The sequence below is a fragment of the Myotis brandtii genome, unplaced genomic scaffold, assembly GCF_000412655.1.
Source record: "Myotis brandtii unplaced genomic scaffold, ASM41265v1 scaffold32, whole genome shotgun sequence".
Lineage (NCBI taxonomy): Eukaryota > Metazoa > Chordata > Mammalia > Chiroptera > Vespertilionidae > Myotis > Myotis brandtii.
The window spans coordinates 107,079-120,193 of NW_005362269.1; the positions used below are offsets into that span (position 1 = coordinate 107,079).

The 13,115-nt window shown below is 44.1% G+C and overlaps 1 protein-coding gene across 1 annotated transcript in view; it reads right to left on the bottom strand.

The window, feature by feature from the left end:
- Positions 1-1,816: 1,816 nt before the first annotated feature.
- Positions 1,817-13,115, bottom strand: part of HTR4 (5-hydroxytryptamine (serotonin) receptor 4, G protein-coupled) — a 166,335-nt gene continuing 155,036 nt past the window's right edge. Inside the window, exon 13 of the mRNA XM_014543063.1 lies at positions 1,817-5,301. Coding sequence (XP_014398549.1) covers positions 5,211-5,301 — 91 coding nt within the window. The 3' untranslated portion in view covers positions 1,817-5,210. The remainder of the gene's footprint in view (positions 5,302-13,115) is intronic.

The following is a 13,115-nucleotide window of genomic DNA, read 5'->3' on the forward strand; positions in this document are numbered from 1 at the left end:
TTTCCAGCTCCAAGTAATCTGTGTCCTTGGGGAAATGCCAGGTCACTGCTCTGGTGTGCAGCTCAGTTGCTTCATCTATACAATGGAAAAATACTTACCCCTGGAGTTTCACATAAAATGCTCCCCACCAAACCTGGCACATAGGAAGTAACTGTCAATAGTATGTAACGCTACTGAATTATCAGCTTTACTTACTTCTTTGATGCCACCTTCTACCACTTTCCCCGCATCCACCGAGCACCAGCCACACATGCCCAGCTCATTCCCCCTCCCCCCCAGGGTCTTGTGTTTTCTGGTCCCTTTGAATAACATTATGTTCCTCCCATCAATGCATGGCTGACTACTCGCCAGCACCCTGTCCCCGGTCACAGGGCTGAGCCCATTCCATGCAGCATTCCCTGACTACCCCACATAGGAAACACACCGCAGCCCCATCCCCATCTGTCATGTTCTGTATAGCCCTGGTGAGCATCTAAACTTACAGCATTCACATATGTACATCTCCTTGTTTATTTTCTGGTTCCCAACGAGAGAGAGAGAGCAGACACCTTGTCAGTATTATTATTTAATCTTGGACACACAGATGTCCAAAATACAAAAACCTGTGAACATTGGAGTGCTGATGGTAAAATTAAACTATGTAACAAATAAAACCTACTCGGCACACAGCCAATACTAAATCAATGCTAGGTTCTTGCCCTGGGATGGGTTGGGAGAATGGCTGTTCCAAAGTGAAGGAAGACAATTTGGAAAGAAAGCAAGAACGGAGACAGTGGCCCTAGGCTGGGTGGTGACTGCCCGAGGTCTAGTTCTCTGCCTGGAAACAGCAGAAGGGGGCAGCTGGGCAAGGGGGAGTGAAGGCTCAGACTCATTCTGCGATGGAAGTTTCAGGAAAGTAGGCGTTTCTTTTTTGTAGGAGGAAGAGGTTTTGTAAATCAGTGGACAATTGTGATTCTGAGGACATGCCTCTGGATAAATAACTCAGAGCCCTTGTGAATTTTTTAGAAAAAACTGAGGAGGAGGGAAAACGAATCACCACTTCTAGAGAAGAGTGCTTGGTCCAGAGGTTTAGGATTTTCATCTGGAAGAAGGCTTCTTCCAGGGATCAATTATAATGAGCAGAAATGGAGGATCCAGATACACCCGTGCCCCATCCTGTTTTGGCCCAGGTAAATTTGTGTATGAAGGATTCTGATTTGAAACCCTAATTCTTGTCCACCTTCTGCATTTTCCATATGGATGATGGAGGCCCCACAGGTTAAACAGAAGAGCTGGGACATGGACCCTGCCCCTGACTGCCAATGGGGGTCTTTCTGCTGCCCCATACTCAAAAGTAATATACTCTAAGCCTAACACCCCAGGGGCTCCAGGGAAAGGGCGCTGGGCTCCAGGCTCCTGGTGGTTCATGACACCCAAAAAGGCTTCAGCGAGGAGGCACATACTTAACAACCTCAATCCTGAACCTGTGGATATGCAGCCGCCTGGCCGCCAGGAATGGCTGCATGGTGTGCGCCCTGGGAGTGGCCAGGCTGGCTCCTTCCCCATCCTCTGCTCCTGGGATGACCTGGGCAGAGATCTGTCGTAGCCGCCAGGAGGTGCTGACGAACGTGGCCGGCAGACAGAAAGGAAGAATCCCATTACCTAGCGATCCTGGGCTCCCAGCTTTACCTTGAGGGGAACCTGATACTGGAGGCAGAATATTCCCAACTTCCAATGTCCAGAGCTTCCGAGGGTGCGTCGGGCTACGGCACTTCATGTGACACTCCAGAGAACTGAGGCACAGACGGACGCTGGCATTTTATTGTGTATTCAAGTCATTTATTCGTTTTAAGACTTAAGATTTCCCGCAGTATATAATGTATATAATAACCACACAGAATGCACCGATGTAAACAGATATGTGATTTATTAATGTTTGTCAATAAATAGAATTTCTCAATAAAAAAACACACAAGTCTGTGGGCTCCTGTTTTTCCCAGAACATATTCCTGGGAACTGCATCAAAAAAGTCTATCATCATCAAGGCATGGGTTCTTCCCATAGAAACAAATCCGACTCAAGGAATCCAGTACCTTCCAAGTTTCAGTTTCAAATAAACCATAAGTATAACTTATAATTTCCTAAGACCAAAGATACAGCCATCATTAAAATGTGTGATCATTTATAATTATTTAATTAAGTCCCATGTTCAATATAGGGAGGGCATTCATGTAATTTACATGCCAATTACAAGGAGACTCAATGCACTGTGACCCATACATGTGGCCTCACTTGTAATTCGACTTTATTAAAAATGTAAACAAAATTAAGGTGCTAGCAAAATAACATTAAATTATAATTAGTAATCATTTACACAGGCTATCTATAGCAAAAATCTCAAAAGATATCTGGTTCTTAAAGGGGGAAGGAATTGGGGGTAACTGTAATACTGTCAACAATTAAAAAGTTATCTGGTTCAGTATCTTAGCAGATTCTTTATGTAACATAATTGTCAGCTGCTCATTCACAGTCTGGTCCATGTTTGAGGGTTTTTGGTTTTTTTTTTCCACAGAATTTATATATATAATTTTAATGACCCTTTTCCTCCAAATAAATGTTTTCAAGGCAGAGGCCTTTGAATTTATTCCATGTGACTTCGAAGTTACTTAAAGTTAGGCCTATTCTTACCAAATTAGCCCCCATCTCTCTCCAACCATTCCTTTATTTTGAGAACAACAAAACCCCAATAAATACAGGGTTTGTGATGCATGAACCTTTAACGTTGTGTGGGTTGCAAAACCTGGAGTAACCGAATGAGGAAGGGTGGCTTTGGAAGAATGGACCCCCAAAAGGCGCTCCCTTGGCATTGTTTTTCAATACAGAGGGCTCATTCTCTAAATCGGTTCATCTCTTGGTGAAGAAGTTCTGAGTCCTGGGGAGCGCAGGGACATCCAAAGTAACAATCAACATACAGACTGGCATTTTATGATTCGCAGGATGTTTTCACAAACATCGTTTATCGCCACAACAACTGTGTGATGTAGGCAGGAGAGAGTCTCTCCGAGTCCAGAGAGGTCGGCTCTTAGTTCAGGGTCACACAGGAAGTCAGCCACTGACTCATGTGCATGTGCTCCGGGAGGCGGTGGGCAGCGTGGTGGCGTCAGAGCAGACAGCTGGGGTCTGACGGCCAGGTTCTTGGCCCTGGGGCTCAGAACCTTACTGTTCCCTCCTTTGTGTTAGAAAAGGACCATCCTTGAAACGGTCCTGAGTCCCAAATCTAGTAAAGGCAGATGACAGTGACTTGAAAAAGCAAAGGAGGCTGGTCTAGCCAGTCCAGGTGCAAGGTAGGACTTAATAAACTTTCTTCACGTGTGATGAGAATAGATTCCCAACCGAATCTGCTCCATGGACCAGCGAGAGGCCCTGCCTCCCACGGAGCATCTCAGCATGGGGCAGTATTTCGCCACAACACTCAGGAGTTCCAAAGGACACTTCTCTTGAGAGGTTTTCCCCTCCCCTAAGGCATGACTTTCTCCCCAGTAAAATGAAGTCTTCACAGGACAGATTTCTTTCTTTCTTTTTTTTGCATTTGGATGGTTTGGGGGCAATTTCCTCTTCCTCATTCCAAAGTCTTTCCTGTCCGGTTCAATTCCAGGACTAAAGTAAAAAATCAACAGGAATGGTAACTGACTCTTCTTAAGCAGCGGGAACAGAGTGTGACAAAGTCCTGAGATGCTATCAAATCACAGCCAAGATCAACGTTCAAACCCCCCATGGCTCTGGGGCGTGATGGCGTTTACTTCTTTGTGACATTCACTCCGAGGCAGTTCACTCCATGGATGGCTTGGAATGAAAGACATTCAGGTGAATCTGAAGGGCAAAGCTGCAAGGTCAAGGGGCTAGAAGACCCAAAGCTAGTTCCTTTGAAACAGACAAAAGGCCTGCCGGCCATGGCTTTTCGAGGTAGCAGATGACTATAGCTGCATCCTGTTGTCCTAGAAACGGAGAGGAATCTTAGAGATCCCCTAGTCCAAGCTTCAACTGACAGACGTGGAAAGTGATGGAAGGGTTGGATCAAGATCTCACAGCCTATTAGGAGCAGAGCCTGGGCTGGAATCCAGGTCCTCAGACTTCAAGTCAAGCACTGTTTTTGCGCCCCTGGCACTGCTTGGTCCTGCCTCCTCCACAGGGGACTGCAGTTTGTGACAGGTCTCAGCAGTATGAGCTCCCAACAGTCTCCCCTTTGAAAGCAACACGGCCAGAATCCAGGGTTACAAATTGCTGTCCTGGGCCTCACCACAAGCTCCCAGGAAAGATTCCAAAGTCTTTTAATAAACACTACGATGCAGGGGCCCTGCCCAAGGCCCCTTAGGACAAGATGCTGCTCTAGTTGTAGAGCAAGGCGGGCATCTCGAAGCAGAAGGGGCTGAGGCCACGGCTCTGGGGAAAGCTGTCTGTCTTCGGCTTCCCTCCAAGGTTGCTGCGGAGACTGTGTTCCTCGGGTCGATCTCTGCCCCAGTTTCTTCCATGGGAAATAAATGGAGCATGTCCTGGAGAGAAGGACTGACACCAGACATAAGGAAGAGCAGATGAAGTCTGCGACTGACATGGGGACTGGCCGGGAGGCCACACATTCGGACCCGGGGCCCGGGAGGAAAGTGTGGTAGTGTCTGGCACAGAACAGGGTGAGATGAGACAGTGAGTAGTTTGAACAAGCGAGCATTGTGTGCTTTTGAACACGAACGACTCTGACCGACAGGCACGAGGGGGGGGTGGAGGGGGAGTTGTGACAACATTGGTCTGTGAGCAGGCAGAGCCAAGAAGGCATATTTAGCGACACCTATGGCTGAGATAGGACACAGTGAGCGATCGTGTCTGGAACATGAGTGGGACCGACCAGGCACAGTAAAGGGACAGACTGGCGACAAGAGACACTGTGCAGCAAGGGCGAATGCCAGGAAGGAGTTGGGAAATGAAAAATCCCTTCATAGGGGCATCTCTGGAGGAGGACCCCCAGTGAACAGGGGGGCCATCCTCTCCTCTGACTCCCGCCAACGCTGCCTGCTGGAATCCCGGAGGAAAAGCCCGGTGGGCATGGGGTGCCTGCCCCGACGGACGGACAGATGGAACGCTCGGATGAAGAGGACACCAGGCGCAGTCACGCACGAGCAGCAGCTTAGGACCTGGCCCTGCTCGGAGGGATGGCTGTCTTCTGAGTCACTGCCCAGGGACTAAGTGTCACTGGGCTGAGCAGCCATCAAAGGAGAAGTTGCTGGGGGGAGGCACTGACTCTCCCATTGGACACCACATTCCACTGCGTCCCTGGAGAGGGGAGAAGACCACAGAACCTCGGAGTTGGAATGGACGCCACAGAGGACCTCGGGAAAGGGCCCCCTCCCCCAGTGCAGGAAAGCCCCCACGCCACGCAGATGCGTGGTTCGTCAGCCCCTAAGGAGGAATCCCCAGTGCCTGGCCAGGACACATTATTTTTGAGCAACTTTAGTGAAAGAGCCTGTTGGTGTTATTAGCCCAAATCTGTCTTCCTAGTGGAACTACTGTGCCCGCCAGGCCCACTTAAAATTCTTCCCTCTACTAATTATAGCCTCCAAGTTTTCTCTCTCCGGGCTACACTTGTCTCTAATGGTTCATCGTATATTTTGGCTTCCAGAACAGTCCCGAGGATGAACACTGTCCTCTGAACACAACCCGTATTTTATGATTATCTCTCTTGAAACAAGGTGCCAGGAAAGAGCACAGATGGACACAGTGAGCAGGACACACCATGCACTTTCCATCGTCGGTTTAGTTAACTTCCATGACTGTGGCCGGCAGTGAGCTCATTTCTGACTATGGCAATAAGCTCTTGGCTTATATTGATTTTATTGCCAACTTGCATGTCTTTGATACAAACAGTTGTCCATTCCAGTGGTTCTTTATTACATGGGAGCAGTTGATGTAGTTTGTTTGTTTGAGCCAGAATATAGGACATTACATGTGTCTCCGTTAAATGTCATGTTATCGATCTGGTATCATTTTAAGCTGACTGAGATCATTCTAAATCATAACAATTTCAACATTCAAGATGTGATTATTTACCACCAACTCAAACTAGACTTTGAGGACTTAACAAGCACATAGGAAGGTCAGATAATTTATTGCTGCCTAGATCTTTCAGTTTAGTGTCATCTGCCTTTTACATCAAGATAAAACAACTATTGATCAGGACAGGGCGAACACAGAGAGTCGCAGTGCGCTACGACAGGTGAGACTGGGCCTGCCTATGCAAGGCTTTGTCCAATACCTGGCCGAAGCATCTCTAATGCCAAGCAGTAAATAAACCTGTCCTAATAGAGAATGAAATTAGTTGGCATGATTTATTTTTAATGAAATAGCACTGACTCTTGCTCACAAATGGTTTGTATTATAATTGTTCTAGAATTTTGGTAAGGTCCATTTCAAGCTAAGAGCCCGCAGTTTCCTGAGTCCAGCTTTTAGTGTGCCTTTAACAACTTGGTCAATATTTACTGGTCTCCAGGCTGTCCTCATTTCCCCAGTCCTCAACAGAGCACCAGCCAGAGGTCCGATCCACCGCTCTCTTTAATCCCCTGAGATATAATACGCTTTGGCTCAGAGACAGTTAAATGTTTTCCACCAATCCTGGACAGCAACTTTCTCCTCATAATGTTCTCTCACACCCAGTTGGGAGACTATTCTTATTGTAGCAGGATATGTAAGGTTTCTTCCCTAAATCATGAGATCTAACTAGTTCTGGGTTGGCTATTTGCTCGGAACATAGCTTTTGATTCATCCTTGGTTACACATTTCCTCTTCCAGATTTTCCACGTGCCATTTTCAAGTATACATTCACTACATTCACTAGATCAGTGGTTCTCAACCTTCTGGTCCTTTAAATACAGTTCCTCATGTTGTGACCCAACCATAAAATTATTTTCGTTGCTACTTCATAACTGTAATGTTGCTACTGTTATGAATCATAATGTAAATATCTGATATGCAGGATGGTGTTAGGCGACCCCTGTGAAAGGGTCATTCGACCGCCAAAGGGGTCGCAACCCACAGGTTCAGAACTACGGCACTAGATAGATACTCAAGATGAGGCCTCATGTCTTTACATAACCCCCCTACACACACACACACACACACCATTTTTATCTGTCTCATTCACTGAAAATATCCTTTAAAAGGAAAACAAAGGATGAATAGAAAGGAAGCAATGAAGGAAGGGTTTCTATTTCTCATTGGCCCAAAATACTTATTTATCATCATCATTATCAACATTAAAACTCCCTCCCATTAGTGCAGTACCTGTGTGTTATGCATTAATTCATGTATTTTATGCCTCTTTAACAGATAAGGAAACTGAGTTTCAGAGTTTAAATAATTTCCCCAAGTTTACTCAATTAATAAATGGCAGGATCTGACCTTATATTTACGTCATTTTTTTATACCAAAGTCTGCTTTTAATTGTCCTGATATATTGTCACTTGTCACCTTGAGAATTACCACTGCTACGTCTCGGGCTCAGGTGCTGCTGTCTCTAACATTTTCTTGTCCCATTATGATGAACTCTAGGGTAAAAGAAACATGTACAGGGCACATATTTTATCTATTCCACCTGTGGGAAGCCTACAGTGTGATATGCCCCCCTCCTTTTCACTGAAACACAGTGTGACTGACATGTTAACACAGCGCCCTCCTGCTAACACCCCTGCCCACTAATGCAGGAACTTCGCCAAGTGCATGGATGTTTCCTGTGATGCAGAACTGGGGAGGCTAGGCGAACAGAAAACCAACCCTGCAGAGGCAGAAGGAAATGAGGGAGGACAGAGTCAGAGGAAAAAACCCAGGTTAATAGACATAGCAAAGACAGGGGAGCGAGGACGGAGGACAAGGCAGGAAGAGCCACAGAGTTGGGTGTACAGAAGGCTCCAGAGCTGTGGGGAGGATGGAGGAGGTCCTTTGAAAAGTGTTTCCAAAAGGTTATATTAGCTGTCTCATGTCGTCTTGGCAGAGATTAAATAAAGGTAGACACAGACAATAGTATGGTCATTACCAGAGGAAAGAGGGTTGGGGGCAAGTAGAAGAGGGTAAAGGGAGGGATAAATGGTGATGGAAGGAGACTTGACTTTGGCAGTGAACATACACTACAATCTACAGATAATGTATTATAGAATTATATACCTGAAATCTATATAATTTTATTAACCAATGTCACCCTAATAAGTTATATAATTTTTTTTAAAAAAAGTTTATGCATGATAAATAAGAAAAATAAATATAACAAAGGCTTTAAAATAGCTACAAAAAAGAAAAGACTGATATTACTGTGGACTTGCTAATGGGTGCCTGGTGTCACTTCTTTTTATTCAGGATACATCAATTTAGCCTTTGCCAAAGAGAGGAGTCATGGGGAAAGAAGGACAATAGCCCAGCCTCTAACCCCACAGAGAACTCACAACCAACTCCCTCTGGACAGGGCAAATGGGGACTTGAGAATAATGACACTGTGATCTTGTGTCCTGGTTGTCCTGTGTCATTCTCACCTTACCCTAATGTACCAATCTAATTGATAACACAACAGTTTAATGCCATCTGCCTTTTACATCTGCATTCAAGATACAAAATTATGGCCCAAAATGCTGCACTCCAAGAGACCAACTTCCAGTACAACAGATCACACTCAGTGCATGTGACTTTAAGTGAACCCCTTTCACTTTCAACTGCAAGGTCACTTTACTAACTCAGCCCAGGAAGCAGCTGAATGCAGCAATGTGAGCAGTGAATGGGAGACGGGAACCTAATGCCTCGTTAGCCTCCCCCCATAGGCGACTCTGATGACTTAGTCCCTTTCCTGTGCCTCCCTTGCTCATTTTTTAAATGAGGAGGAGGATTATCTATAAGATCCTTTGCAGCTCTGACATTCTGATTGTGTGAGTAGCAGAGACGGTGGGTGACAGATACAAACCTTCTGATTGGGCACCAGCTGTGTGTGGGACTGTTCTCCAAAGCTGTGGGTAATTGCTTCAAATTTGGCTTTTAATACGCTATTGTTAGTATCTGATACTTTCTATTCTGTGTTGGAGGGAAGAAGTTTCACTGGAAACACAAGGGGGTGTGATTTTTGGATTTGTATTAAAGGATATGAAAGGCCTCCATTTCTGAATCTGTGAAATTACACTGCAAAGCTGTTAAGTGTATCTGGGTAAGAGAGGATAGGGGCTGAGATGCCACAACTTAAAATGCAGCGAGATCACAACTGTCTTTCCTCAAACATATGCTTGATCAGAAACATTGGCAGAGTCGCTCAAAATCCCTGATGTAAAACATCATTACACACTTCTAGGAATATATCCTAAGAAGCCTGAAACACAATCAGAAAGAATATATGCACCCCTATATTCATAGTGGCATTATTTATAATAGTCAAGATCTGTAAACAGCCCAAGTGCCCATCAATAGATAATGGATAAAATACCTGTGGTACATTTACATAATGGAATACCATGCAGCTATATAAAAGAAGGATCTCTTTCCCTTTGAGACAGCCTGGAGGGACCTGGAGAGTACTATGCTAAGTGAAATAAGCCAGTCATAAAAGGTTAAGTATCACATGATCTCACTTATATGTGGAATCTAAGTAACAAATAAACTGACAAACAAAATAGACATTGATGCATACAACACACTGACATATTTCAGAGGGAAGGGGGGGACAGGAAGAGTTTAAACAAAGAACTTATATGCATATATGCATAACCCATGGACACAGACAATAGTGTGGTGAAGGCCTAGGGAGGGGTAGGGTGGGGTGGAGGGGGTAAATGGGGGAGGGGTAAATGGGACAGCTGTAATATTTTCAATGATAAAGATAAAATTTAAAAACATCATTAAAAAGAATCTCCAATATTTTAACAAAAGTATTTTTAAGTACAGTTCTTGTTTTCATAGTTTTGTAAAAATCCTCTACAATTTATGAAGTATTTGTATACCTTTTCCCATATTTAATCTTCAACACAAATCTGCAAGGGAAGGAGGATACAGAGTATTTTAATTTAGAAGAGGAAGTAGGTCAATGTATGTGGCCTGGATTGAATGATAGGGAGTGATGGGTCCATTGCTATAAATCAGGCATTCTGCCTCCCAAACCTGGAATTCTGTCCATTAGGAAATCATTTTGGGGGTGGGAAGAGTTTTGTGATGAAGTTTAATAGTTGATGAAATCAACTTATCATTACCTGTGTTCCAGAAGAAGAAGAAGGAGAAGGAGGAGGAGTTGGAGGGAAAGAATCACCAGCTAAGTAATCTTTCACAAAGGGGTCCAAAGACTATCTGTATCAGAATTAACTTGGGTCCCTGTAACAAATACAGATTCCCAGGATCCACACCAGACCTCTGACAGCAGGGTGAGAGGGCAGAGGTGAAGTGGCAAGAGCAGAAATTTGCATTTTAAAAAGGTGTCCTCAGGTGATTCTTATGCACGTGGGAGGATGATATTCCATGAGGATGATATTCTACTCATCCCTGAGGCAGAACTTAGACCCAGAGACTTAGGTGGCAGCAAAGAGAAAGGCAGGAGAGTGGGAAAGGCCAGAGACATTTAAATGCACCCAAACAGGTTAGCAAAGTGGACAAGGGGATGTTTATTGGTTTTCATGATATTGACGATGAAGAAATGAGAAAAGACTTGGTGATGATCATAAATATGAGAAGGCAAAAAAATGTAGAGAGATGCACCAGCAATATATTTTTAGATGTTCTTTACTGATAGAAAAATAGAATGTTTGGGTGTAATGACCTGATGAAAACTAACTAAATTGTCTGTAAACAGTGAGCGCACACACTATGTTATCAGTAAGTTACATTACTCAAAAGCAATGCCTTGGGTCAACTGTTTTATTTGTCTTTAGATTCACTATCAACCAAAATAAAATGCTAATTCTGGGAGACTATTTCCCAAACATGGGATGTGTTCCACAGGTGCTATGCCAACCAATGGACACAGCATTAAATAATTTGAATTTCAGTAAGGAATTCAATATTTCTTTCACTCTTTCTGATTATTATTTTTAATCTCTTTTCTTTTTTAAAATTTATTTTCACAGTTGACATACAACAGTATATTAGTTTCAGCTGTAAAATATAGTGATTAAACATTTGTAGACCTTATCAAGGTGATCTTTCTGGTAACTTTAGAGAAAGACTCAGTTTGGCTGCTCTCTGGCTTTCACAGGCCACTCAGACCCAACCAATGGAGAGCAGGCCTCAGGCTCAGAGACTTTCACAGGCAAATAGGACAAAGTTAAATTTTAATAATAATTTATGCAAATATTAACTTTTTGTTTCCATTGCATTTATTTTTAATCATCTTCTCTACATGGTTTTGCATTTAAGATCATGCTACATAGTTTCCTTTACAAATATATTTTAGAGTAAAAGTGTATTTAAAGACAACAGAAAGCAGATATGGTAAAATCTTGGGAAGGCAGCAGGTGAGTGACAACAGCCCCTATCAGATAAGAAAACTGAATTGGAGAGAGCATAATGTCTTGGCAAGGACATAAACCAACGCATCCCTGGGCGGAAGCTCTAGGATCTCAGGCCACAGCTTTTTCTGCTATTTTGTGCTACTTGCAGAAAGGACCACAAATAGCTGAGTCTGTACCATTTGGAAGGCCTAACCTTGTGGCCTCGGGACAAAATGTATTCCCAGGGGCTCTTTAATTCCATCATGAGCCTCAGCTATGTCCATCTTTCAACAAGCCAAAGTGCAAGATCAAATCAGTGGGCATGGCTTGTTCTAATCCCAATGCATCTGCTTCCCTCCTGCTCCACCGACAAACCAATGTCCTTCGGAGATCTATTTATTTATTTATTTATTTATTTGCCATTGCCTACCATAATTCCTAAATGACAAGGGACTGGAACATGGAATTTTGGGGGATCTGACGGTTTGCCTGCTTTTTCTGCTAAACTACTTCTATATGATGGAACCTAAAAACATCTAGGAGAAAAAGCCTTAACATAATGGACCCATAAGGAAAACAGCCGACATTTATTGAGTGTTTACTATGTGCCAATGACTGCTAAATAAGCAAATCATGGCCTATTTCACAGAATTTTCACAATAATCCTACTCCATACGCTCTAGTTGAGTGGAATGAGGCTTAGTAACTTGCCCATGTCCAACATCTAGGGAGAGGTTGAGCTATGATTCAGACCAGGCCATCCAACTCGAAGTCTCACTGCATCAGCACCAAGAAATGAGCACCTTCACCTAACAGGCACCCTGGACTCCTAGACTTGGCAGGTTGAAAAAATCCTGCTCTTGAGAAGCTGCTTAGAGGAGTGAAGGGTGTGTCAGGTGCATAAAAGTCCTTAAGATCCCAGGGAAGGAGCTGAGCTTCCAGAAGGAGAAGGAGAAGCAGGGGGAACGAGAGCCCAGAGGAGGAAGTCACTGTTGTCACTCAAGATTGAGGGGGTGGGACCAGGAAAGTTTAGAAGGCTACACTGAAACCACACCTCAAGGAAGAGTAGGCTCCTGACAAGCAGGAAAGCCAGGAAGAGCTTTAGAAGCAGAAGAAATAATAATCCCAAGGCAGGAAAATCCACTACTTATTTGAGGAAAACAGATCAGTCTTGCATAGGGAGTTACGTTGGGGAGAGTTGAAGGAAATGAGCTGGGAAACCAGATTGGGTTTAGCGAGAGAAGCTGTGTATGCCCTTCACTGTCCGCCCACTGCAAGTCACTCTACGTTGCTCAGGGTTATTTTACTCAACTCAACCCAGCCAGCATTGACAGTTTAGAATCCTACATGCCCGAATGGCCTTTCCATTCTCTCGAATGAGACATATGAAATAGCTTCTCTCTCCATAGTTATATTGTACACATAGTCCCAAAGAAAATCAGAGGTAGAAAAAGAATTATAATTTGCAACACTGTCGAGGGAAGGTCACTTTAAAATCACCAAATACATGAACAGCCTTGAGTACCATCCTAGAGCCCAGTCTTCTGGAAAGCTCTGGAAGAAGAATGCAGAAGAAGTTGTCCAGGATGGTCTGATTATGTGTGGTGTGTGTGTGTGTGTGTGTGTGTGTGTGGTGTGTGTGTGTGTGTG